We start from the raw sequence: 25,805 nt of genomic DNA, 5'->3' as shown, positions 1-25,805 counted from the left end.
TTGGATTGTGATCTTTTGGTTGCAGTATAGGCTAGCTATCAACCTTATTAACTAGCACCTTCTTCCTTCTCCACTCGGCTATCTTCTCTCTTATCCTCTGAGCACGGCATTTTGAATTTGCATGCACATTATCAGTGAGTCTCTAGTACCCTCCATATACGTAATGGTACCTTGCCCATATATGGCAGGCATAAGTTCAAAGGTCCGTAATGTACCGGAGGAACCTCTGTCTTTGATTTAGGAGAATGTGTTGTACCTAGAACCCAAGCCCAGCACCCCGCTAGCTCTTGCGAGTACTTACGATATAGCACATTGCCATATCTTAGATTGCGGGGTTTGCATTGATTTACCATATGAACTCTCCCTACCCATGAATATTTCGTATAGTATATAGAGTACTATGTAAAACCAAAAGCGCTAAGTTGCCGGAAATATACCAGGAGTTAGACGTCAAGCCTCGTGAACTTTGGAGTAGAATTATAGTCGTAGAATCATAGCTTCTTATAGTAAGATATATTTCATGACATTAATTATTGGCCAAAGCATACAATCCCGATCTACTCCCTTCTTATGCGTGTCCTGCCTTCCCATGCAATCCCTTAAAAATGTCGTATACAAAACACCTCGCTATGCCAAGACAAAATCTGCCTTCAATCAAGTCCTTCGCCATTTAATATGCTCTTCAGAATACCCGCACCGAGCCCCTCAACAGCCTGTGCGATCTCTTTCTCCCCTACACAACTACCAACCCGTTTCTCACCCCCAGTTCCAACACCAGAACCAAACTTCCGAGCTCTCTTGCTCGGCGTGCTTAGCGCTACAAACGAGCCGCTTCTCCCATCAACCGCACTTATCAGAGACAGCGTTTCAAGACTTCCAATGACATCCCGAAATTCCGTGCTTGTAAGAGGATGAAGAATAGCATCGCGTGTACATAGCATACAATAGACATCATAGAGAGCTTTGATAGTAGGGGCCACATTGTTGGATTTTGAAGGGGTTGCCATAACATCCGCCGCGGCTGCCCTCTTGCGCTTTTCGAGGGCCACTAAGGCGCATAGCGCAGCCTTCTGCTGAAGATTTAAAGTTTTTAATCGCTGATTTGCTCCATTACCAAATGTAGCGGAAGTGATTTTGTTGACATGGGCGATTGTCGCTCGAGGAGCCGTCTCAACGGTGAGTTCAGCAAGCGACTGGGCAAGTGACCTCTGCGCAGTCATATCATGGTTTTTTGAGAGGCCAACCGGCGACGATAAATTCGCATTCTCTTTCAGAGGTCTTTTGCTTGGAGAGCATAAAATCATCCGTTCGTTGAGTGCCTGTTCGTGTTTTTGCCTGACCTCCGCTTCAATGACATCAATTGCACGCCGGCAAATATCAAAGGCCTTGCGCAAATCTCCTGTCTGACTTGAGACTTTCCGGGAGCATAATTCGATAGCCGCAGGATGGAGAAATGGTACATAGTCTGGCGTAGGGCTGTCTTTGCTCACAAGAGTCTTTAACCGGGCGGTGATGATAGATTTGATCTGAGGTGCGGAGTATGGAAGAAATGGAAGAAGTTGAGGCTTCATATTGCGGGCCTTTAGGCGAGGTAGGAAGCGATCGGTCAGATCCAGAGCATTCGCAATTCCAATCAATATGAGGTGCGATGATTTTTGCAGAGACCATTCAAACAGCTTGTATAATATCTCCAAGTCCAGAGTGAGGACATGATCAATCTCGTCCAAGGTGACAACGTAAACCGTCTTCGATTTCTTCCTGGGAGCGAATATGCTTTGCAATGTCTTGGCTTCATCGCCTTCCAGAACCTCGAGATCGTCACACAAGGCCTCCAGCAAAACGGGGTAGATGTCACCCGATGTCTTCAGACTCATGCAATTGACATACGCCTTCTTCACTATTGGAGATGTTTCGATGTCGGTCGTGATCTCGCTGACCATAGCACTTTTGCCAGTTCCCGGTGGACCACTGACATAGATACATCCCCCAGTTACATTAGCGATGCGATCTTGGACGAAATGGGTCAATTCCTGATTCTCCGCATCTCTTCCAATAAGCTTCCCTGGTTCCGAGCTGCGCGTAAATAGTTGTCTCGCCCGACTGTACACAGTTGTGATTGATCCGTTGGGTGTTACCGGTGTTCGAGGACCTCGTGGTGTGAGGGCTTTGCCAATAATAGTAACGCGATGCCGAGGGGTAACCGGCGCCTTTTTGGAGAGTGCGTCTCGATGTCTTGGTGTTTGAGGAGTTGGTATTTGGGGGAATTCCGAGTTTTCGTCTAAATGGAATCAGCGCAATTCACACTTTGGACACATCCATTTCATTATTGGAGACCTTATACATACCGTTTTCGGCAGATAAGCCCACTGTATTTGTACCGAGGCCATGCTTGATCGTTCTCGATGTTGTTGAAATTGGGCTCGAAAGCGTGTCATGTTGGGGACGCGCACGATTAGAGCAGGAAAGAAATGGGTTCTTGTCCTTGTTGTGGTCACTGAAGATCTCGACTCGAGCTTGACGTTTGGCACGCGGAGAAGATAACTCGGATTCTTTTCGACGGTCAGCTAAGCGCCCTACGAAATCTAGAATTGGGGGGAATTGGAGGAAAGAACGTACCTGAGGCGGTAGCGCTTCTTGTTCGCTTTCCTATGGCCATGGCTAATGGATAAGGAGCTCCTGCTTATTGTGTCGGCGGATATAGGAGGAAGGAGGATATGAGGGCCTTGAAGATGTTTTTGGGGAGGAAGGTGGAGGTGGAGGTGGAGGTGGAGGTGGTGAAGGTATTGGTGGTGGTTGTGGTGGGAAGCGCGAAGGAGAGTTGATTCACCAAGGGAGTGGAGAGGTTGGATGTACTTTCTCGTTGCACTTTACGCGTTCGACGCGACCGACCAGAACGCGACCACGGAACGCGACACCGCCACCTGTGGCTAGTGCAAAGTCACGTGCTGTGCACCTTGATCGAAAACCTGAAGGCATCACTGTGTCTAGGGTTTTGCACAAAGTGCTGGTTAATTAGTGATTTTGACTTCTCTGTTGGAAATGCCCCTCTACATTAAAATGTGCATTGAGAGATGTCTAATCAGACGTCTACGCGCCGTGCTCCAAAGTCGGTACATACTGCTATGTACTGATAGCCCGAGTACGGAGGCAAGGTACCAGGGATGCGGGTCTCGGGCGCAATGGCGGGCGCTTCGCCCCGAGGATCCCGGGAGCGGGTTGCAGCCCACCAACTCGGGAGAGGCGTGAGTCCTTAGGTGCTTCGTACTGTGTACTCTGTACTCTGTACTGTACTATGTACTCTGATCATACCACGCCGCAGTTACTGCTGTGTGATGGCACGCATATACGGATCTGATACGGGCTTAGGCCGGTACGGGAGTGGCTATGTAGGCACCTTAGGTAAGTGCAGCAGCTTCTAGCTTGCTTGCGTGCCTACTCCAGTCTCCGGTATGGAATACATGTGCCTTGACGAAAGGCACTTATGCCTGTACGAGTAGCTGGCTACAAAGTATTTGGCTACATAGGTACTTACCTACCTACGGAGTGCGTGCTTTGCTACTCTGCTAGACTGCTACTCGTACTCTGCTACTCTGCTGCTCTACGCCGTAGTTGGTTAGCATCCAACTCTATCAACGCTGAACACTGAACAGTGGCGCCCTATTTGTCCGCTATAATCTCGGGCCTCGAGAGTCAACGGCCCCAGAGCAGCTGCCAATACCAATACTTTTACCCTCGGCGGCTAGGAATCATATCACCTCAACGACGAGTCCCCGACTGCTGCAGAATCTCTGTAGCCGCCGGCACTACCAACGACTGCTACCACCCTCCCCCTACTGCGTGGACACTTTATTAATGTGGACATGCCGAACCTGTGTCGCAGCCCAGGCGCTTTGAGCCCGCCAATCATGCCCGCCGCAGTCTCGCGCGCCCAGTCGGACCCAGAAAGCTGGCTCTGCTGCTCCCAATCCCAACGCGAATATGTCGTCGCTGCCCGGGCTGGATCGTCGTCCTCTTGTATCATATCTATCCTCGCGATCTGCTCTCTGATGGGGGCCGCGCATCTCTCCTCGTTGCCACTTCTCGACTTTCGCCCTCGCCCGCTGGCCTCCCATCGCGGCCGCAGCTGACCGGCCTTCTTTGATCGCCCAAGTCCCTCGTATCCAGAGCACAATAGCCTCCCCGCATTGATCATCTGTGCCTCTCGCGACAACCCCACGACACCGGTACTGTACCTTACCTTGCGCCCTATACCTTACCCGTCGACCGTCCCTATAAATAACACAACACATCACAACACTGCGTGCATCAGTTAGCGAATCTTCATTCATTGGGTCCCTCCCGCCTGCGTACCTGGCCATGGCCGCTCGTCATGGAAAACCCGAAGAGGAGCTCTTCCTGTCGAGACCTTCGAATAATGGCGAGGATAGTCCTACTGTCGAGCCTCTGAGGATCAATAAGCCGAAAAGCCCACAGCCAAACCGAACCAACTATCCTCCGCCGTCCAGCTCCAGCTCGAGCAAGCTCACATTTCCTCTTCCTCCGGGCGCTTCGAGCTCAGCGAGTCCTCTACCGTACCCGGACGACGACGATTGCTTCCAAGCTCCCCTCAAATCTCCCCGACCGCACCGCACGCCATATCCAGACGACCGAAAACCGAGTCAAGGTCAAAGGAGGACGGGTTCAGGAGGATCCAGCAACGAACAGCCCCGACCATCACCGACCAGCCGGACAGCCTCGAATGATATAACCCCTCGATTGACCACAAGTCCCGTCGACAAGCGAGGCCCTGGGCTGGCAGAAAGGCGCGGGACCGCCCCAAAGCCCCTCCCGGAGTCTCCAGGCCCAGATATTCCAGATAAGGAGGGTCTTTTTGCTAAAGCTCCCAGCCGGGACCCCAAGCCTGCGACCGGCGCCAGGCGCCCCTCACAGCCCGCTGTGCCTTCGTATCCCGACTATCACCAGAAATACTTCCCTCCTCCCACCTCAGGCCCGTCGGAACTCGATGGACAGGTGGCAGGAAACGATCATTTGATTGCCCCAACCCCAAACACAATGAACCGGTTCTCCTCCACGGCTTCTACATCTACAACACGAGCAACAAGGGGCTCTCCGCCGCCTCCCGAGACTCCGATTATTGGTCCTGGCGAGCAACCTGGTGGCGGTATTGAAGCTCGATATGCAGCGGCAGGAATATCTGGAACAGCTACGCTAAGCAGTCTTCAAGCACAAAATGCGGCTGCTGCTCAACGAGCAAATCAGTATGGGCCTCCGCCCGTCCCACAGTTGCCACAGTCCCCAGGACTCCCATCGCAACAACACATCCCCAGGCCTTGGACACCGACGGAGTCTCCAGATAATCAACCACATGGCCCACCTACCGTATACCAAGGCCCGAACCAGGTGACAACTTCTTCCCCCTCACCTCCCGCGCAGCAGCAACCTGGGAGGCAAGGCTCTGCCCCGGTGCCAAATGCGTTTGAGCAAGATTTCCAGCGTATGCAGTTGTCACCATCGCCCCCACCGGCTTATTCAAGTGTAACGCCTGGCACCAATGGAGCGAGCAACGCCCAAGGTTACCCGGCTGAGAAGCGTGCCTCTGCCGCTCCGGCTGCGGTTAGCACAGCTCCTAAGCCGAATATTGCTGCTCCTTTAGCTTCACCGGCATTGCAACATCCAGGCCACCCCGCGTTCGCGAACGACCCGAGAGAGGAAGTTGCAAGTCCGCAACAAGTCCCCCAACCTGCTCCTGTGCAGCAACAGGTAGTCAATGCTCCAAATGCTTCACCATTTCAGGGTGCCGGGCCTAGCTCACCCCCGCCTCTCCCAGAAGGGTGGATTGCTCATTTAGACCAAAACTCCGGCCAATACTACTATATCCATCTGCCAACACAGGCAACCCAGTGGGAATTTCCTAAAGGGCCAACTCCACTAAACCATGATGCTGCCCCTCTGTCACCTACGCTCTCCACCTACGGAAATCCGTTGGCATCACCAGGGCTGAGTGCATTTGGCAAGACTCCTCTTGGTTCCCCGGGATTTCCCCCGCACACTCCTGGCTATGCCGAGAGCATCATGAGCATGGCCTCCCAGACTCCTACTGCGGCAGGTTTCTCGGGGCCTCCGCCAAGTGCTGGTGTTGACATGTATAAAATTGCTCCCACCAACGGGGTTTACTTCGGGCCTTATCTTCGATATGTGAACATGGACATGGAGAGGGGCATATGGCTGGGGACTATTCTACTTGTTACGGACGGCTTACAACCACCTACCATTCACATCCACCAGAGTGCTGATTTATCACCTAACCCTCGCCAACTAAAGCCAAATCCAATATTCACACATCAGCGATGGGTATTTTATAGGTATGATCTTGATCTGCAGATGGGAGATGGTCCTGGGGATAAATGGACCTATGCTATAACCTCGCATCTTGGCTGCACACGCTATGAGTTCTTGGTTGCTGGTCGCTACGAAACCAATTGGAGATTCATCGCGCATTCAGGAAACGACTTTGCGATGAATACGAGCGTGAATGAGCGTTCTAAACTTGGGGGAATCGGATTTATGTGGAAAGACATTTTACAAAAGAACGTGGAGTGCGGCGGCTTCCATGTTCAACTAGGCTTGGGTGATCAAATATACGGAGATAGGTTATGGAAAGAAATTCCACTACTCAAGCAGTGGCTTGCTATGAGCGGCAAGGATATTCGGAAAAGCGCAGCTTGGACTGCCAGACACGAGGAAGATGTTTCTCATGCCTATTTCCATTACTATACCAGTCACTTTGACCAGCCGTATTTGAGAGAAGCCTTTGCGCAAATTCCACACGTCCTCCAGATCGATGACCATGACATGTAAGTAACCCGTACCTCTTCTCGTATTAGTTGCTAATTGGTATCAGATTTGACGGATTTGGGTCGTATCCCGAGTACATGCAGTCTTCCAATATGTTCAAGAACATTGGGCGTATCGGCATTGAGATGTATCTTCTCTTCCAACACCACACCACGCTTGAGATCCTTCGCAACGTCAGCACCGATACAGACCTTTTCACCATAACGGGATCGGGATGGCATTTTGTGAAATATCTGGGTCCTGCGGTTGTGGTAGTAGGACCTGATTGCCGCTCAGAACGCAACCAACGCCAGGTTTTGGCAGGCCCGACATATCAAGGGCTTTTCCCAAAAGTTGCAACTTTACCGCCTAGCGTCCAGCACTGCATTTGGATGGTATCAGTGCCAATCATATATCCACGACTTGACACCGTGGAGAGCATTGCTCATACCATGGCTACTGGCAAGAAAGCGGTGACTGGAACGTACAATTTGCTTGGCAAGGTCACAAGCTCTGTAGCTGGCGTAGTAGGTGGAAAGGACGCTGTTGCATCTGGCTTTTCACAAGTAAAGAAGGCAGTCGGAAAGTCCGGGCTTATGGGCGGAGTACTCAACACCTTCGGCGACATCGATATTGCCGATGAACTTCGAGATATGTGGACGCACGAGTCAAAGGACCTCGAACGAACATACATGATCCGAACCCTGCAAGGTATTGCGCATCAGAAGGGTATCCGCATGACCTTCTTATCCGGAGGCAAGTAATTTTCGCTCTTTGGTCACCTCACAATGCTAACCAATCATGTGTAGATGTCAATTGCTGTGGTGCCGGCCTGGTACACGATCCAAGCCATCCAAGCGACCATAAGACAATGTACCAAATCATATCATCGGCAGTTGTAGCCGCACCTCCCCCGTCATATGTCTTGAAGATGCTGCACAACAACAAGCCGTTGTATGTCCCACAGAATGGACAAAAGACTACCAATCAAGTCTCGGATACTAAGGAAGATATGATGGAGATCTTCCAGACCGATACTAGCGGTGGCCCTCGAGAGATGAAAAAGCTGATGGGACGGCGAAACTATGTTGCCTTTGTGGCATATGACCCAGAGGCCATTGCGGGGACAAATTATGCGGCGAGCGTGCATAGTGGCGGGCATGGGCTGGCGAAGCTCAGTCTCGCAGTAGACTTTGTGGTTCAAGGAGATAGCGGGTTCACTCCACCAACCAAGTACGGGCCCGTAATTGTTCCCAGTCTCGAGTTTGGACGATGAAACGGCTTTTTTAACGACAGCGATCCTATTTTGTTTTCTGGATGATCTGGCGTGAGCATCTGAAGAGGAGTTGTAGGGTAGCGTTGGACCTTAGTTCGTCTCTTAAGCCTTATGACGTGAATAGAACAGATTTGGTATCAATTGATATTTCTTAAGACACGCTATAATTATGTAGTACTGTCTATCCGATATTACGCTTTTACTCCCTCTATGAATCGCCATTTAAATACCAAACAGTGCCTTTACCTGTGCCAACGTATCGTCAGGGCCTTTAACAGTGTGCCCAATCGTTCTTGGATCCGAGAATATCTCAAAGTCGTTACCGCCTTGGTATGTCTTGTCACCAAAGAAGTGAACTGTTGTATATGCGACCCCGCCGGGCAGCTTAGCCTCGTTCTCCAGGTGGTTTAGACAGTAAGTCTTGTCCCAGCCCTTGGGGAAGACATCAAACGAGATTTGGCCACCGATCGAATATCTATACAAATTGGCACACGTTAGCAAAAAGCCCTTCTTCTAATGAACAGCAAAGAGCCAAACAGGTAGTACTAACGTCAGCCCCAAGTGCGCGAACTTCTCCCTTAGTATCGCCACAAATGTCTCGCGGATCTTATGTTCCTTATCATACTTCTCATACTCATCCCTCTCCACCACACTCGCATTCCTGCCAATAGGGCTGACATTAATCATGCCATTTCGGAACTCAATGAATGTGCCCCTCTTCACGGGGATATCCAGATCCGCCACATAATGCAGTATGAACTTCACCAGCTCCTTATATTTCTCTTCGCCAATCCATTGGATAAAGGAGGTCGAGGCGAGGGGGGCGCCTTCCTTGTATGCAACGAGTCCATTCTCGGGGAAGCAGAAGTCGAACAGCGAGGTGACGGGGACGGAGGCAGAGCCTAATTGCTCTTGTTGTTTTTTGAGGTCAGAACCGCCAACATATCCCACGGCTACTTTGTGGCGGAGGACGGAGAGGAGTTCGAGGATTTCGGGTGATACCGACTAGGGAAGTGTTATTATTGTGAATTTTAAACTGTAGAGCAGCACAGGGAGGAAGCTGCGTACTCGACGGGCAGGGGTGAGCGTGTCGTCCACATCGAATAAAACGATTGTGTTGGCCATTGGCCGCTTGTCAAGCGGGGGGAAAACTGCTGCTGCTTCCGACATATTGGATGGTGAAGGAGATGTTGAATGGGTGGGATGGAGGGAATTTAGGAATTCCAGTTGAAGTTGGATTTTGTGATCTGGCGGTCAGTTTATATGTTGACGAGTAATGGAGGGGCTGAGTTGTCCTTCGGGAGTGGTGGGGGAGGAGGGGTACACAAGCGTCGGTGATTGGTCAATAGCTGGAGCAAGCTACGGACATGGCTCAGGGACAGGTCACGGGATTCTGAAGGTGAGAGGTACCTAAGGTACCTAGGTACTTCTATCATCACCATCAACCATGGTGAGGACTTGTTAAATGTTAAATGTTGCTTTATCTGATTACCAAACCCCTTAAAATTGGTCCTATATTCGAAGACAGTTGAGGATTTTCATGGCTTTAGACCAGCCTACATTAACTTATATTACCTAACGTCAATTTTCTTCCATTCCATAGCCTTTCCGTCGTCCACATTGAGGGAATCAAGCCTTCGTGGCTACGCTGGCTGCGCCCGCGTTTTCAGGTGTACCATGGCCACTCAAGCGCTTCTTATTAACCAAACGAAGTCCGCCCACCAGCATAATGAGAGCCTCCAAGCCAAATACCACAGCCAAGGTAACCAATGCACCAATCACACCGGCAACTACCTTTGAAACGCCGCCAGATGATGATGGAGACGATTTAGAGGAAGTAGACGATGCGGTTGAGTCAGCCGCAGAAGCACAAACGCCGGTAGAGTTTCCGCACGCGTTACACCAATGTACCTGATCCCCAATGGCAAATTTATTCATCCCGTCGACAAACCCAGTCCATGGGATGAGGGTCGAGCTTTGATCACCCCCAAAGAGCGGATATGGAGTCAAGGGGTTGCCAGCAGCGGTGCCATTGGAGAAAAGGAACCGGACGGAGATTTGGTCATTTGATGGGTAGGACGTTTTTGAGACTGTCGCATTGGTTACCAGCTCGAATACCATCGACGAAGCGTAATCGACCAACCCAGTAAAGTTTTCTGACGCTTTGGGGAGTTGGGCGAGACCGAAGAAGGAGAAAAAGCTCGCGTATGCGCCGAATTCGATGGAGATTGGTGCCTTTGACTTGCCAACGATCGTGGAGTTTAGATCTTGAACGATTTGTGCCTAAACTTTAATTAGCCACAGGAAATATGTTACTCAACGATAACTTCTGCTAGTAAAACAAACAGCCCGAGAACATCGGACTACTTAATAGGGCTATAAGGCACAGCAGTATCTCATTTCGAAGGAGTAGCTCGGGAATTTTAATGAATGAGAACCCCTACCTGGGGTCAAGATAATATAATAAGGGAGTGCTTACCGCTAGAGTGCTACCAGAAATGGCACGGATAGGTTCGGATGCATTGAATGCTAGTTTGTATTCATGATCATCCGCAAGAGTTCGGAGCTGGAAGAGCGCCTCATCGGTGAGAAGATCGCTAGACGGAATGCTCGAGTTATGGATGGTGGAAACGTGGACCAAGTCATAGACTAATATTTGTTAGAGATATTATTATTTCCATAAGCCAGTTGGTTGCCAAAACCAACGGCCTTGAAAGAAATGTGCCTTTCTCTCCATCCTAATAACGTGGACAGTATGTCTATAAAGCATATAACAATATAGTGCTAGGTATAAAGAGAGGTTTCCAACGACTGGTGCAAGGGCGGGTGAAGGACTTACTGCCGTATGCATTTTTGAAAGTATCCGTTTCAGCCGTGAAAGTGCCATTGATTACAGGCAAGATGCTCTTGTAGAAGCCGGCAGTGGAGCTCAACTTATCCAGATACTCCTGCGAGTAAAAGTAGCTGTTCGAGCTGAGAATGGCATTTTGGCAGTTGCTTTGGCCTTGCAACCAGACATTGTTTTCGGAATCGGTCCCAGAAGCTGCGGTGGCAACAGCGCTCACGGGGATGAATTGCAAGCCGCTTTCAATCCTTGTTCCATTGGCAAGGGTTTCCGTATTTCCAACGGGTGGGTATAGCGCCTGAAGGAAGGACGCTGCTGAGGTCTACAGTTATAGTTAGATATTTTCGTCATTGACAGATAGTAGGAAATAGCTGCACGTGGCTGTTTACCTGTAAAACTGTGTCCACTGGGGCTTGAACACTTAATTGGGAGTTTTTAACGACGTCAGGGCTAACTCCATAGATGGGAGATGAAGCATTGCTCTCAATGTACCGGGCACGGTAGAATTCACCGGAGCTATAGACTTGCTGGTATCCCAAATTAGTCAAGGTCGTCGGTGCGAAGCTTTTCGACGTGCGATCTCCATGCCGATGGAAGATATAGACACCCAAGACAGTTTCTGCCTGGGTTGAGGGGGCGAGAGAAGCGAGAGAAGCGAGGACGAGGATAAGTGGGGTAATTGAGGGCATTTTCGGTTTCTGACTCCAACACACAGGTTGTCACACGATATACCTAAGGCCTTTAATATAAGGTCAATTGAGGGACCGGTTACAGTGCGTGAAGAGGATTGAAGATGAGATGATACCGCGAGTGAGGGGTATGGGTTCTAGGTACATGTAGGTAGGTACCTTGATAAGGCAGATAAGGTACTTTGTATTGAGGTGCATTTTTAAAGCCGTAATAACCGTCACAGTTTCTCTGCGGTCATGGTGGGGGGTTGCGCCTCCGAACCCTATAGGTACTCTATCTTAGCGCCAATCCCGATCAATTACCTATCCACAGCGGTGCATTTAATTATTTTACCTTGCTGGCTCTGGTGGGCAACTCCACTTGCTAGGCTTGCAGATAGCTACAGCCTACCTCCCAATTAAGTAGGTGCTTGTACTATGTAGGTTTAATCGAATTGGTAATGTTATTATCAATTTCAGCACTAATGTGCCATGGTGTCATAATATATTTCGTCGGATTCTCGAGAGAGGCATCCTGCCATTTATATAGCTTGGGGTATAAACATTAAACATAAACTCCTTCGCGTCATCCTGTTAGCAAACCTTCTTATACGCTCTCTTCCACCTAGGCCAAGCCGCGCGCTCTGCCCGCTCCTCTGCAATGAGCGAGGGGAGATTCAACTCCCGCATGCCGGTCCGAAGGTCCATATTTTTGCAACGCATGATCGGCGTTCTAAACCAAATCTTGTACGCAAGATAGAAGACAATAACGACGGGTGCCGCGAGATAGAACAAGAAGAAGTGCCGTGCTTGTCCTACTGCCCCTAATTCTCCGTAGCCCACTGGCCATGCCCCGACCCAAAATTGAGCTGCTAGGATAAAGGCATTAATTAGGAAGCCAATCCAAGACCCGATCACCCCGGGCTGAGACCGGAAGGCTAACTCATCCAGGCTATGGCCTTGTGACTTCCATGCTCGCCGAAATCGTATATGGGCAAGGCAGATAGATCCCCAGGTGAAAATTGAAGAAAGACCAGAAAGAGCCATCATCCAATCAAGCACAGTTCCCGATGCTCCCGAATCCGCTGCGAAAGCAACAAAACCGATCGCAGAAGCAACCCCAATAGCAACCAAGGGGCGACCCTTGCGATCAATATACCCAAGGATTTTAGGAGCCTGCCCCTGATCTGCAAGAGCGGCTAGTGTTCGAGATGAGCCGAAGACAGCGGAATTACCAACAGATAGCACCGCAATCAAAATGACCACGTTCATGACCGATGGAAGGACCTCGATACCCGCATTCTTGATGGAAATCACGAAGGGCGAGGCGGCGGCGTTTGCGCTGCCACTGGTGAGAAGTCTTGGCTCCGTATAAGGCACCAACAAGCCAACAAGAGTCAGCGATAGGATGTAGAACAAGGTGATACGCCAGAAGACTTGCTTAATAGCAGTCGGCAGCGACTTGCGTGGATTTGCGGTTTCAGCTGCGGCAAGACCAACCAGCTCCGTGCCAGAAAAAGCGAAGGCAGCATTAACAAGCACACTACAGAGACCCTTGAAGCCGTTATGAAAAGCGCCAGGATCATGCCAATAGCGGCCACCAATATAGCCATTTTCTAAATTGCCTCCGCAATTTAGAACTATGCCGAGGAGACTAATAAGGTCAGCGGCGCCCGCTGTCAAGACCACACACTGCACTTACATATATCCAATAACAGCAACAACTTTGACGAGGGCAAAGAAGAATTCCGCTTCACCATAAGCCCTGACGCCAAATAAATTGATAGTAATGATGGTTGCCAAAAATACCGAGACGAAGATCGCATGGTCGTATTTTCCTTGGCGGTCCCAAAAGTTGATAGTGATCGATGCTGCGACGATTTCGAGGGGAAGAATGGCAAGCCATTGCATGGCGTAATTCCAGCCTATCTCTCGATATTAGCTATCCGGTTTATAAGCTAGACCTGCACGTTTCGATATAAAGGAAATCTCACCCATAGCAAATCCCCACGCGGGGTCTAAGAACCGAGTCGAGTAGGCGGAGAAGGATCCCGCAACTGGGAAGAGCACGGCCATTTCGCCAAGAGCATGCATCGTGCAGAATAGCATGAGACCAATGAAGGAGAAGCAGATGAGTAGTGACCCAGGTCCGCCTGCCTCAAGGGCCTTGCCAGATGCAACGAAGAGGCCGGTACCTTGGAGGAACGTTAGATATCGATCTTAGTGTATAAATTGATACAGTAATGGAGCGCAATTACCAATGGACCCCCCAATAGCAATCATCTGCAAGTGTCTCCCCTTGAGTTTCCGTGCCAAAGGAGAATTTGCCGTGGCAATAGCAGCATCTTCGGGGTTAAAGACTCGACCATCGGCACCAACAGCACCCCTCGGGGTTACGGTGAGAGTTGGATCACGTTTGAAACTTTCCAGCACACGGCGTGGCATGGACTGGTGGATCACGGTGACCTCCTCATAGCTAGGCTCATTTCTATGGGTACTGTAGCTAGGCGACGAAAACCGGTCCTTTGAGTTTCGACTGCCCTTCTCCACGTCGTTCATGGCTACGTTCGCAGCAACGCGCCGGGGGACTTGTGATGTCTTAATTTTCTGGTTGGATTCGGTTCGAACAGAAGCTCAGCGACGATGGGAAACGCTGCGGCTGATCCTGTTCTATGATACCGGCGCAGGGTATGGTATATTTGCTAGAAGGGCGATGGCAACTCTCGCGCCGTAGCCGATAAATAACATATGTCAACCAGGCGACATCGCGGGGTTGCGCAGCCTTGGACGGATCCGAATTGATCGGATGCTATTGCGACTGAGGATGGGGATGGTGGATAATAATGGCGACGGTGAAAGTGGTGGTGGCGGTGGTGAAGGTGGAGGTGGAGATGACGATAGCGACGGAAGATGGAAATGGAGATGGAGATGGCGATGGATGCGACCGCGCGAATACGATGCTGCATATATGAGATGACTTGAATCCTTATCAGCTACCGAACCGGGTATTGAAGTACCGTCCGTTGTTTTCCAGGATGGATGGTTAAAATAGCAGCAGCAGGGCTGACCTTGTTTCATTCAATTCCCAGCGTCGCGTGGAGCGTTGAAGAGCAGAGAGCCAGCCAGCCCGCCCCAGCCCCAATCCCAAATCGCAATCCAAGCCCCAATAATACCCCGTAATCCGATCCCAAATCCAAGGTTAAATCCATCATCGGAAATTCAGAGTAGTCCCAACCCCATTAATTAATTAATTGTAGAAGAGCGGCATCAATTGCCAGGACCGAGCACCGAGCACCAAGCATGCGTTCATTGTGGAGTGTGTTTCCCGAAGTGCGAGTCAGGGTGCTTGGACTCCTTGGACTCTTGGAGATCCTGTGCTGCCGAAGAAGCGCCAAGTTCCCTCGCGTGCACTTCCCCGTACTCAATCCACGTGGCCGCCCCTATCTCCCTGTGGCACTGTGGAGAAACGAGATTGTTAGGTTTGACCGTTCGACAATGCGGCTCTTGGGCAGGTCTCGTGCTATTTTATTGACGAATTACTTGTAGCATTTTGTGTTGCCGGGCGGTGTCAATCGGCAAGATGCTACTCGTACTTACTCGTACCTGTACTGCGGATGAGTGTAATGTATAGTGTGTAATGCGTAATGTGCCCTTACCAGGCATGCGGTGCGGCGGGAAGTGGCACGGTACTCGTCTGTGAAAGTTTGCGCAAATACTCGAGCACTGTTGACCCAATAGTGCAATGCAATGCAATGCAACGCAATGGGCACGACAAGAGGAAATGGAGAACATCTCGTGGCAAAGACTCGAAGGCACACACACATTTGTAGCTGGAAAATACCGTATCTTTGCCTGAGAACGCCTTCCCATATGTACATGTAACATTTAAAATGCATTTGAAAATCTCCCGTTTATGACACTCCCGCAGTCTTCACTTCCTCAGCTGCGCGAACCCCGACCGAGCGGGTCACCTGCTTCACAGGTTGATCTGCCAATATCTTGCCGTCTGGTCCTCGGGGTTTCCTCTCCCAGCCCGTTTTAAACAATGGCCCAAGCTTGAACCGTGGGAAGATATGAGCTTCTGTATTAATGACAACCTTGTCAAGAGGGATTAGGTCGTCAGGCGAGAACAACAGGTAGAAGTATTTCAGGGTCTCGGCCTATATCTTTGTCAGTCTCTCGCCATGTCAAGGGCAGGCTTGAAAGTGCGGTTTCGAGGAGATGGAAGGGGTATACGTACGAGCCAGAAGCTTTCCATGTTGTCCCTCATCGTCGGAGGGATAGTATTGGCATCCGACAAGCTCGAGAAACCTCCGCCTTCGTCAACAGCAGTGTAGTTGACAAATGACTTGAACATTTCCCATCCCCACTCCCTGTACTTTACATCGCCGGTTATTCTCCACATATAGAACAGGCTCTCGACCGTTTCCGGCCGTTGGAGGTTGTGGTTATCGTTGGGTTTGATCACAAAGTCCTCCTTCCAGCTTGGATCTTCATCACTAAGTGTGGTCGGTGCTTTGTGTGGGGCGGAGACAGGGAGAGGCGGGTCGTCAATTTGGAAATGGGCAATTTCCGGAGCGAGCCCTGTAGCCATAGCTTTGTACATCCCCCAACAAGTATGCGTCAATTCAGAAGCGAGTTGCATCTCTTCATCCTTCCTCTTGTTCCAGGTCGGAAGTTTCCTAGCTTCTTTTTCAGTAAGGCCGCCAGTGGCACCTAGCGCGATGGACCCGGGCATAAAGCACACAAGATGGTCCATCTTGGGAGACATAGGCATGCCTAAACCACTCGGGCGCTCTGCAAGAACTGTGAATTGGGAAGGTTTCGAATACGTGATTAAGTGTTTTCGAACACCCGCCAATGCTTCGTCCCATAGCTCCTCATAGATCGGTTCCTCTTTCGACGTTTGGAGATACTGCTTGATGAGATATTCGTAATACGAATCTCCTCTGCTGCCAAGTCTGATGTTTTCTCCCCGAAATTTGCCATCCTGAGCGTATATATAAATTGGAACAAGTCCATCTTCCCTACCATTGTCATCGATCACCTTGATAACGTGCTCCGCCTTTTCCCAGTACATTGTCTCACCAGTGAGTTTGGAGAGATACTTCAGCTCGAGTTGCAGCGTGGCCGCTTCCGCTGTTGAAGATGCACCACCATCATCATGCGATACAACACCTTCATTAGTTTTCAAATTCACGCTCGCGTACGGCACGCCCGAAGGAGAGTCGAAGGCCCCAATTAAGCGGTCGGCCAGGTCTTTTGCCTTTTCGAGGTAAAGATCCTCGCCAGCCGCTCCTTCATCATCATCTGCTATAGGCGCCATATCCGGGAACTCGGTTGACAGATAATGAGCTGACAGCAGCCCTCCGAGCATTCGAATGGTTGTCTCAAATGTGTTCACTTCCTGATCCTGATTGTAATCAAGAGTGTTGGATATCCATTCTCTAGCATGCGTCAATCTTGACGTCAAATTCATCAACATCATCGTGTCTAAAGCATCCACAATGATCCAACCCATGCCTTTCGGAGTCATCTGTTTTCCATGCTTTGTAACGGGGTGGTATTCATCGTATCCTGGAGTAGTTTGTGAGTAATTGAATTCATATAGCATAAAAGTTAAAGGGATTTCACAAGAGAGTGGAGCTTTGCAAGTGCAAGAAAGGTACACATACCCCAGCCATAACGTTCATATGCATCCCAGCTTAACATAAAGGCCTCCTTGACACGCTCTCGCCGATCCAGCCAGTCGACGTTGGAGCCTTCCTCTGGTTTGTGCAGCCAGTTCCATGTACTCGTAGCCCTCTTAGATGTAGGGGTATCTCCGCCGAAAAATCCAAAAAGGTAAAGAGCACTCAATATTAAGAGCCCAACGAGCCCCATTGTCCTCTTCCGCTTCCAGATCGGCCGATGCCTTCGTGAGGCTGCATACGAGTATGGTTTGTCCTTGTACATTGGTAGATCGCCTCTATCCCTTTCAAAAAACCCTCCTACCCGGTCTTGTACGCCGCCCATTAAACCGCCATGCGAATGTGATCCCCCTGACCGTGCCGTCACTCCTGAAGCTCCCCAAACCCTATTTTCTAATTCGCGTTGCGGGTTCGTAAAAGAAGGTACATTCTTGGGTATCGAAAAGGCTGACATGTCCTCGACGACTTGCTTGCCAGATTCGATAGCTTGAGCGCCAGCGTCGACGACTCTCTGCGTGACAGTTGCGGCTGCTCGGGTTGCGGAGACTCGGAGAATGCTAAAGGCGGGAGAGCGATGAAGATTAAAAGGGTCGCGGACGTTCATGGACGCCGTTGGATCATATCTGTAAGGAGCGGCTATGCACAAGCACAAAAAACAAAAGGATTAAAAATGTAGTTGCTGTTGCAGTTGCAGTTGTTAACTTTCATGAGCTTACTGTAGCTACTCCGTACACGCTGTCCTGTCTTGGAATTTGAAGCCCAGCACCCTTGGCAGTTTAGGCGAGCAAAGGGTGGCTTTTCAGCCTGCAACAAGAGAAAGTGCGCTCAGCTCCATTTTGCAGAGCAGTAATTTCTTGCTCTAGAGGCCATGGAGCACTAGGACGTAAATTCCAACAGTCGATGTTCGTCGGTCGGTTCCTCTATGAAGCACGGTGAAGCATCGGCCTTATATAGTTGTAGTTGAGGTGTGGACGTCCCACGAAGAAAATTGCCGAATCCCGGAGAGCATCACTAGACCTAGTAGACGATCAATATCCCATGACCAATACGTTTCAAATATCTCATATTAGACCTAAGATCTTCTCTTATCTGGCAACCCTAGTTGGATTCTTCTAGGCAATTTAGTTGCTAGTTATTGTAAGAGACTTGTTCTTGGCACGAGGCTATGCAATAGGTAGCGGAGAGCCTACCAAAGTAAGAATTGCTAAAAGACGCTTCAACCGCTGGTGGCTTTATTTACTTGTCTCAACAAGAGTACACCACCTAGCTAATTTCCTCTGTTGAGCAACCAGTCGAGATGTCTCATAGAGAAGAATACCGACAATGGCCTTTTGTTACAGATGATGAATTTGCACTTGTCTGTGCATTCCTTGATCAAAGATATATCAAGGCGAGATTAGGACCTACTAGGCAGGTCTTCAAGATTCGCTCAAGGTGGACCGCAACCACTGGAAGCTGTTATATTGAGATAATCCGACTGCTTCAGCTCTCTGAGGACCAAGATGAGCTATCACTTGCACTTCAAAAACTAAATGGCGGTCGAGAGGAGCCTTCCGAAGTGGACATGGAGATAGATGTTGAGAACGAGGACGGAGACCAAGTTAGTAACTTCTATTTCCCCCCCTTTGTCAAGTCTCTACTCTAGTGTATTGCGATTTTTGAGTATCCGTATAACATAATTATAGGAGGCACTTCGCCCAGATTTGGAGAATCATAAGCCAGGGACCACGACTTATCAAATTCCTTCCCAATGCAATCCCTATTTGAGCTTGCCTTATGTGGTTTATGAAATACATCTACATCCCACTTATCGCATTCCTACTTTGTGGTTTACGTTGCACGACCTTCCTATGTCAGAGCCAACATTTGACTTAAACTCGGTCTACCGTTATCTTGTACCAGAAGGGTATAAAAGTCAGCTTCGAGATGCTGGGATCACTGGTGGGATATCTGCTGCTGTAAGTCATCTTCTAGTACCCTCCCTAGCATAGCTTTTTGTGGAACATGTGCAATAATAATAGAACCTCGCAGCCGCATCCCATCACAGACGTACCATCTTTCTTTATCCACCCCTGTCAAACGAAAGAGGCCATGGAAAGATTTGACTGCCCAATGACGGACTATCTCATGGTCTGGCTTGGTTTAGTTGGAGGCTGTGTTGGATTATGGTTACCCCCCGAGATGGCCCAGGAGAATACAAATGGATAGTGAACTCCTACCCGATATACCATCATTCAATCAACGTTTCAACCAAATAGGTTTTATGAATATTAGAAAGTGAACCATGGTGAGCATGTTCGGAGACATATTTGCATAGATCTATTTTCGACTCCCGCTTTGTAGTATCCCCATCCTCTTGAGGAACCTTCCGGTAGACCATGTGGTAATTCCAACTCCAGGCGCCTTGCAATGCATCTGATAATTTTTGCGACTTTATTCATCATCACTGTCTTCCTCCATTGCAACATCTTCTTCGTCCTCATCGGCTTCCTCTTCTTCATCTCTCCTTCTCTTCTGGCCGGCTACACTTGTCGTTGGACTTCTCGCATCTTCCATAGCATGATCAGCGCCACCTGGGGGCTTTAGTGTACCGCCAGTCGAGGATGCCGTAAGGGCAGACGGAGGTGCATTGAAAATGCTCTGTTGCAGTTCTGTGGCGGTGACAGCACCAGCTGCAGCAGCTGGCATGTGGAAGGTACCGTCCAACCTCGCAATGCTGTCAGACTTCGATTTGGCATATTGTATTTCCTAAGAAGCAATCAGACGTTAGATTATTTTGACAAAGAAACGGATGGAGGAAATGTAAATTGAATAAGGCTCACCATTTCTCGACCATAGAACTCGAACCCTTGAAGGGCCCTCATAGCCTGCGTCGCGGTTTGGATATCTCGATACACAATATGTGCTTGGCCGCGCATTTTCATGGTCCGGAGGGCCACTACATCGAGGACGGGGCCATAGGTGCAGAAGAGGGTGTAGAGCTCCCTTCGCAGATCTTCTTTCTGAATTTTGGAGGATGGGAGATTGGTGATGTAGAGTCTGGCAAATGTCAGTCTGCTGCCTCGAAAACAGCGATTGGATTTGAACTTACGATTGATTCGGGGCGTAACTAGGCACCTTCTTTTCCGGCATCGTGTAATTAAATGTTGCGAGAGATTGCGGGGTGGGGTACGCGCTTTCTCTTCCATAAAATAAAGTTAATGGGCAGCTCCCCGCGGATGCAAGATAAGTTCAGCACTGAGGTTGAAGCCACAATTTGTGTCCTTAGGCCGCAACAATTAACTGTTAACGACCCCTCCTGTCCTCGGCTCCGCCCTCCTCGACTCCAGACCTACAACTACCACCACTCTAAGAAGCTTCACTTGATAGTAGAGAGCTCCTCCTATCAAGCAACAATTCACAATGGCTTCTCCAGAGGTCCACCATCTCTTCCACCACCCTATCGCCGACCACTCCTTTTCTGCCGACAAGCAAACCTTGGCTGTTGCGAGAGACACCAGCGTGGAGCTTTACGGCCGAACAGGCAGCGGTTTCAAACTGAAGGATGAGCTTAAAGGGCATGACAAGACTGTCACCAGCGTGGATATTGCATTAAACAGCGGGAGGATTGTAACCTGTTCGCAAGGTATATCATGCATTGTTTAAGTTTGGTGGGTCATGCTAACACAAATGTCTAAGATCGAAATGCTTTGGTCTGGGAACCATCGCCAACAGGATACAAACCAACCCTAGTTCTTCTACGCATCAATCGAGCAGCAACTTTCGTGCGTTGGTCGCCTTCGGAAACGAAATTTGCCGTGGGATCTGGCGCTAGAGTTATTGCGATCTGCTACTTCGAGGAAGAGAACGACTGGTGGGTATCGAAGCACATCAAGAAACCCATCCGAAGCACTATCACAACGGTGGCATGGCATCCTAATTCCGTGCTGTTAGCCGCCGGGTCCACTGATGCCCACGCAAGGGTATTCTCGAGCTTTATCAAAGGCGTGGATGCTAGACCAGAACCGGGTGTGTGGGGAGAACGTCTGCCATTCAACACTGTTTGTGGGGAGTATCTCAATAACTCATCAGGCTGGGTGCATGCAGTTTCGTTCTCCCCAAGCGGCGATGCTCTTGCTTTTGCTGCCCATGACAGTAGCATCACCGTGGTCTATCCTAATGGAGCGGACCAACCTCCAAGGGCCGTGATCAGTGTTAATACCCAGTTGCTACCATTCATGAGTCTTATCTGGAATGGTGAGAGCGAGATTATTGCCGCTGGTTATGACTGTGAAGCCTACCGTTTCAAAGGTGGTGAAGGTGGCTGGCAGCTTACTGGCTCATTGGAATCAAAGGGACGACCGGGACTTGGGGATGCACGGGAAGAATCAGCATTCAACATGTTCAAACAGATGGATCTAAAAGGGAAGACCAAGGATGACACCCAATTAAAGACCGTCCATCAGAATACAATTAATACGATTCGTATATATGAAGGCTCCGGCGGCACCGTTAGGAAGTTCAGCTGTAAGTCCTTTAGAGCATCCCACGATTTGAAATTAGCACTAATCCGTAGTAGCGAGTGGCGTGGATGGAAGAATCGTCATCTGGAATGCATAAGATCAGAACGAGAACCAAGGACCGCATGACATAGAATAAACACGTTCCTATACCAAGGATTTTGTTTTGTGCCCCCTAGTCGTCTTAATATAGCATTTGAATCAGTTGTTGACAAAAACTTTTTTATATACCCCTATATTCTGGATGGTATCTAGTGATGATCCACTGCCATCTTAGAGAGTTATGTCGGCGATCCTATCTCTAGTGAGATATTGACCTGCCCCTTTTAATACCCTTGCCTAGACTATCGTCGAATTGGCATGTCTAAGTCAAGCACCGTTCCATTTTCGATTCTCCAACATGTGACGGTGTGATGCGGGGCCGGCAAACCTTCTATACTTGGAGTCAGTATTGTAGGTCGAGATATGTATTTCCGACCTTGTTAATTGATGAGTCGCCATTTGAGCCCACTATTTTTGCAATCTAAATGGCACCCCGATTAATTTGGTTGGTCCAGCCAACATCCAAATACGACGAGCGCAATTTTAACCCCAGCGTCTGGCCACAACAAAGGGGGACAAACATGGAGTGGAGAGGGCAGCTCATGCCATAATCATACGAAATGGAGGGACATGGAGGGGTATAAGAAACGAGATGTAAGAAAACAATGACAGATGATCGCCCAATTGATAGTTAGGCGCCGAGGCAGGGGTGCCATTGCGTTCTTAACTGTCTCTGTATGCCTATAATTTCCAAGCTTATGGTGCGCAATATTATTCCATATATGATTTCCAGAGCTGCATCCAAGTGGGGGGCTGAGCTGGCCACAACAGCGGTCGGTCGAGGCGGTCGCTTGAGTGGTGTCGCGTAAGGTGGATATGGCGAGTTTCCAACAGTATCCAAGATGACCCGAGAATCACCTTGATGGATGGCCACATGGGGAGTTAAAAGATGGATTTCAATGCCTTTCGGATCCCAGAAATGCTTATGTTCCATCGTATTGATGCGGCAAAACCGCGTGTGGAGAGTTCATTTCTGCAATGACTGAATATATCCTGATTGCTTTCCATATATACCACTCGCCAATACCAAGGATACGCCGATGTAGGATGATGTGTTGGCGACGGTGTCGTGCTCTCGGATCGTCAGCAGTGAGCTGGCATGCCACGGGGGCTTTATATTCCCATTGTGTCACCTTCCTAGGTACTCTAGGGGGGTGCTTGCAGTCCTTGTCCTTATAACCACAGTCAGTCGCCAGGTATCTGGTATTACTACCGTCTGATGACGTGGAACCAGCAATCCGAGTAGGGAAGTCATATACCTACCCGGCCTCGAACATCGGCGACTATGAGGATCACATACCTGCCCGGCCTCGAACATCGCCGACTATGAGGCATTTGCCCACATGGGCATAGCATATATAAACGGTCATAAAGGGGATAGAACCGGGTGCCCTGGGCTCCGAGCACGCCGGGTGCAGGCAGACATCCGAGCGTAGGTAGGTGTAGATGGATAGATGGATATTGTCACTTTATGAATATTGAATATTGAATATTGAAAATTGAATATTGATATCGCAGATATTTGTAGTTGAACAAGTACCGTAGTATATACCTGGGAGCCAACCGTGACCCAGCCCGCAGGTGCCCTCGACATGGCTCCTGGCTGGCTGATCAGCCAACCTCGTCCGTGAACCGTGAATCGTGGACCAAACGAACCGGCGCAGGAGAAGACAAAACAAGACTTGATCGCATCACGTCGCACCGCATCGCAGCGCAGCGCATCGCCGGCGCATGGCATTGCATCTGTTCCCAAGATATCTCCGCGCGGCAGCGGCGCCGGGCAGCAGGCAGGCCGATAGGCAGGGCCAGCATGGATGTTTGGCTGTCTGCACTGAGCTGCAGCCTGCAGCTGCAGCTGCCCGCCCATGTAACGTGCATATATCATGGCGAAGAACGAAAGAACGACCATCTTATTATTCCTTATTCCTTATTACTTCTTATTCCTTATTCCTTATTCCATATCCGAATGTCGCGGTCCGTGGTCGATCGATGATAGATCAACAAAACTCGACGAAAAGGGGCAATAATATGGTTTGCTACCTAGGCAACCGGCTTCCTGCTCACCACCACGGCACCACCAGCTGGCCTCTGCTGATATTGCTCTGAGTACCTACCTAGGTAATATCACCCAACGCACGTTACAGCACTCGCATGTTTGCTGCATTCGCCGGCACTTTGCAAGCTCATGCAAAAGCCGCCCGTTGCCAATCCTCATCGCCACATTGCTCGATGCTCACCTCATCTTCCCACCGAAGTCCGGCGCATATCGAGCCATTGCGCACGCAAAACAGGTTGGCCTCAAAAGTGGGCTTCAATTCACGGTCTGGGGGGCGTGTGATCATCTCCATCGAGTTGTTTTGCCGGGAACGGCTGAGGGTGGAAGGGCGCTGTTAATGGGCTCCTTTACGGAGTAAGGGGTATATAATGTTTTTGATATCAAGAAAAACCACGATGCGGCCTGCCAAGCGCCGCCCACACTGGATGATATGAAACGATTGGCAGACAACAGACGTGCGATGCATAAGTCATCATTTTGGGATATCTCCTTGCGCCTGGTAAAGGAAAACAGGAAAGCCATGCTCCCAGTATCCCGTCTTTTATTGCCCTTTCCATGCTTCCCCATACCCCTTTTTTGCCTCTGTGTCAGATAATTCCTTCTCCCTCCCTCTCTCCAAAAATAGACCTTATGACTACCCACCCAACCTGTATGCGCCCAGCGATCATCTGCCAGGTCCGGAACGCAATGCCGTAAAACAATCTGTACAACTGACATGGCAGACCCTATCCTTTTGACGCCCCGCGACAGATATGGTCGCATATGAGTACTCCGCAGAATCTTCCCAAAACCCCAAAAAAGAAAAATATGAGAGTCGTGCATGCCGTAAAGAAGAAAAAAGGTCGAAATGGTATCAAGTTATGTATAAGAAAATTCCAAAAAATGTCCAAACCCGTAAGACCGCATGTCCGTCGTGTAGCGTATACACACATATATATATATATCTTTAGGCCCCCCGAGTCACAGAGCCGTAGGGCTCACGAGTTGCAAAGGGGGCAATGGCCAGGCACGACGATGTAGCGTTCATGTGGGCCGCTGGGGCAACGATGTTCTCTTTTGCCATCCACCGATGTGCCAAAGAAATGTGCTCCGGGGTCTTGGCATGATGTATAGATGTAGTAGTTTTTGGTATATTCACACATTTTGGCGGGGATATCGGGGGAGGCTTAGGTGGAAGGTCTGCTGGACTTGAACATAGTAAGCATTGGACCGTGGGACAATTGAGGACCGGTACCAACCTGTGCCTGTGTTGTGGTGGGTCAATGGGCGAGGGGTGGGTAGTGATGGTTAAGATCAAGAGGTAGAGGCGGCGGTGGATGGCTTCGAGGGAGATGGGACGAAGGACCAGTTTGTGGGCGATGGCTGATGGTTCAGCATCCCTTTGTGTACTTATATAAAAAAGGAAAAGGCAGGATTCCAGGGAGGGCGATCAGGAGGGGGCAACTTTTCCCGGCGGATGGTGCCCATAAGAAGGATCGGATAAGACAGCAATATATATTCTGTCGCTGGTGGAATCGTGCAACGAAGCCTGAACCGACATTGTTGGAAACACTAGATTACTTATGTGGATGAGGGAGGGACGACATGACTTTCTGAGCTTTGGGCGCGGCCCATGCATGTAACAGACAATGGAGCACGCCGCTCGCCGTTCCGCTCGCCATTACCTAGGTATTACACCCCTCATCCCCGTCGCCGTCGCCGGATCACGTCCTCGTCCAACGGTCCAAGACCAAGACCGGGGGAGAGTCAGGCAGAGGGAGAACAAAACGCTGGCGGGATGGCGCTTGTTGGGTGTAGGAACTGCTAGGAAGGGCTGGCGGGGGGGGGTTTAGGGG

General features: G+C 49.8%; 9 protein-coding genes across 9 annotated transcripts; 3 read left to right on the top strand and 6 right to left on the bottom strand.

Moving 5' to 3' along the window:
• Positions 1 to 650: 650 nt before the first annotated feature.
• BP5553_05972 (p-loop containing nucleoside triphosphate hydrolase) lies at positions 651 to 2,656 on the bottom strand (the record flags this gene model as incomplete). The annotated part of the gene is made up of 3 exons (XM_032014595.1): positions 651 to 2,278; positions 2,346 to 2,549; positions 2,617 to 2,656. 3 exons carry the CDS (start codon positions 2,654 to 2,656, stop codon positions 651 to 653), a joined length of 1,872 nt encoding a protein of 623 aa, XP_031869276.1.
• A 1,700-nt stretch (positions 2,657 to 4,356) lies between these two features.
• On the top strand, positions 4,357 to 8,110 carry BP5553_05971 (uncharacterized protein; the record flags this gene model as incomplete). The annotated part of the gene is made up of 3 exons (XM_032014594.1): positions 4,357 to 6,854; positions 6,902 to 7,545; positions 7,644 to 8,110. 3 exons carry the CDS (start codon positions 4,357 to 4,359, stop codon positions 8,108 to 8,110), a joined length of 3,609 nt encoding a protein of 1,202 aa, XP_031869275.1.
• A 222-nt stretch (positions 8,111 to 8,332) lies between these two features.
• BP5553_05970 (putative phosphomannomutase) lies at positions 8,333 to 9,280 on the bottom strand (the record flags this gene model as incomplete). Its single annotated transcript, XM_032014593.1, has 3 exons — positions 8,333 to 8,585; positions 8,661 to 9,115; positions 9,179 to 9,280. 3 exons carry the CDS (start codon positions 9,278 to 9,280, stop codon positions 8,333 to 8,335), a joined length of 810 nt encoding a protein of 269 aa, XP_031869274.1.
• Positions 9,281 to 9,739: 459 nt separating this feature from the next.
• BP5553_05969 (Uncharacterized protein) lies at positions 9,740 to 11,644 on the bottom strand (the record flags this gene model as incomplete). The annotated part of the gene is made up of 4 exons (XM_032014592.1): positions 9,740 to 10,393; positions 10,590 to 10,759; positions 10,950 to 11,277; positions 11,345 to 11,644. The coding sequence occupies 4 exons, from the start codon at positions 11,642 to 11,644 to the stop codon at positions 9,740 to 9,742; spliced, it is 1,452 nt and encodes a 483-aa protein (XP_031869273.1).
• Positions 11,645 to 12,217: 573 nt separating this feature from the next.
• On the bottom strand, positions 12,218 to 14,182 carry BP5553_05968 (Uncharacterized protein; the record flags this gene model as incomplete). Its single annotated transcript, XM_032014591.1, has 4 exons — positions 12,218 to 13,277; positions 13,326 to 13,548; positions 13,618 to 13,818; positions 13,882 to 14,182. The coding sequence occupies 4 exons, from the start codon at positions 14,180 to 14,182 to the stop codon at positions 12,218 to 12,220; spliced, it is 1,785 nt and encodes a 594-aa protein (XP_031869272.1).
• Positions 14,183 to 15,534: 1,352 nt separating this feature from the next.
• Positions 15,535 to 17,917, bottom strand: BP5553_05967 (alpha-1,2-Mannosidase; the record flags this gene model as incomplete). The annotated part of the gene is made up of 3 exons (XM_032014590.1): positions 15,535 to 15,783; positions 15,864 to 17,200; positions 17,299 to 17,917. 3 exons carry the CDS (start codon positions 17,915 to 17,917, stop codon positions 15,535 to 15,537), a joined length of 2,205 nt encoding a protein of 734 aa, XP_031869271.1.
• Positions 17,918 to 18,610: 693 nt separating this feature from the next.
• On the top strand, positions 18,611 to 19,521 carry BP5553_05966 (Uncharacterized protein; the record flags this gene model as incomplete). Its single annotated transcript, XM_032014589.1, has 3 exons — positions 18,611 to 18,913; positions 18,999 to 19,271; positions 19,345 to 19,521. The coding sequence occupies 3 exons, from the start codon at positions 18,611 to 18,613 to the stop codon at positions 19,519 to 19,521; spliced, it is 753 nt and encodes a 250-aa protein (XP_031869270.1).
• Positions 19,522 to 19,746: 225 nt separating this feature from the next.
• Positions 19,747 to 20,445, bottom strand: BP5553_05965 (RNA recognition-containing protein; the record flags this gene model as incomplete). The annotated part of the gene is made up of 3 exons (XM_032014588.1): positions 19,747 to 20,061; positions 20,136 to 20,352; positions 20,405 to 20,445. The coding sequence occupies 3 exons, from the start codon at positions 20,443 to 20,445 to the stop codon at positions 19,747 to 19,749; spliced, it is 573 nt and encodes a 190-aa protein (XP_031869269.1).
• A 270-nt stretch (positions 20,446 to 20,715) lies between these two features.
• BP5553_05964 (putative actin-related protein 2 complex subunit 1) lies at positions 20,716 to 21,912 on the top strand (the record flags this gene model as incomplete). Its single annotated transcript, XM_032014587.1, has 3 exons — positions 20,716 to 20,938; positions 20,992 to 21,819; positions 21,872 to 21,912. 3 exons carry the CDS (start codon positions 20,716 to 20,718, stop codon positions 21,910 to 21,912), a joined length of 1,092 nt encoding a protein of 363 aa, XP_031869268.1.
• Positions 21,913 to 25,805: the final 3,893 nt, after the last annotated feature.

This window comes from Venustampulla echinocandica (assembly GCF_003357145.1).
Source record: "Venustampulla echinocandica strain BP 5553 chromosome Unknown scaffold_3, whole genome shotgun sequence".
Classification (NCBI taxonomy): domain Eukaryota; kingdom Fungi; phylum Ascomycota; class Leotiomycetes; order Helotiales; family Pleuroascaceae; genus Venustampulla; species Venustampulla echinocandica.
The sequence above is the reverse complement of the archived record's forward strand: the minus strand, read 5'-3'. Positions and strand labels throughout refer to the sequence as shown.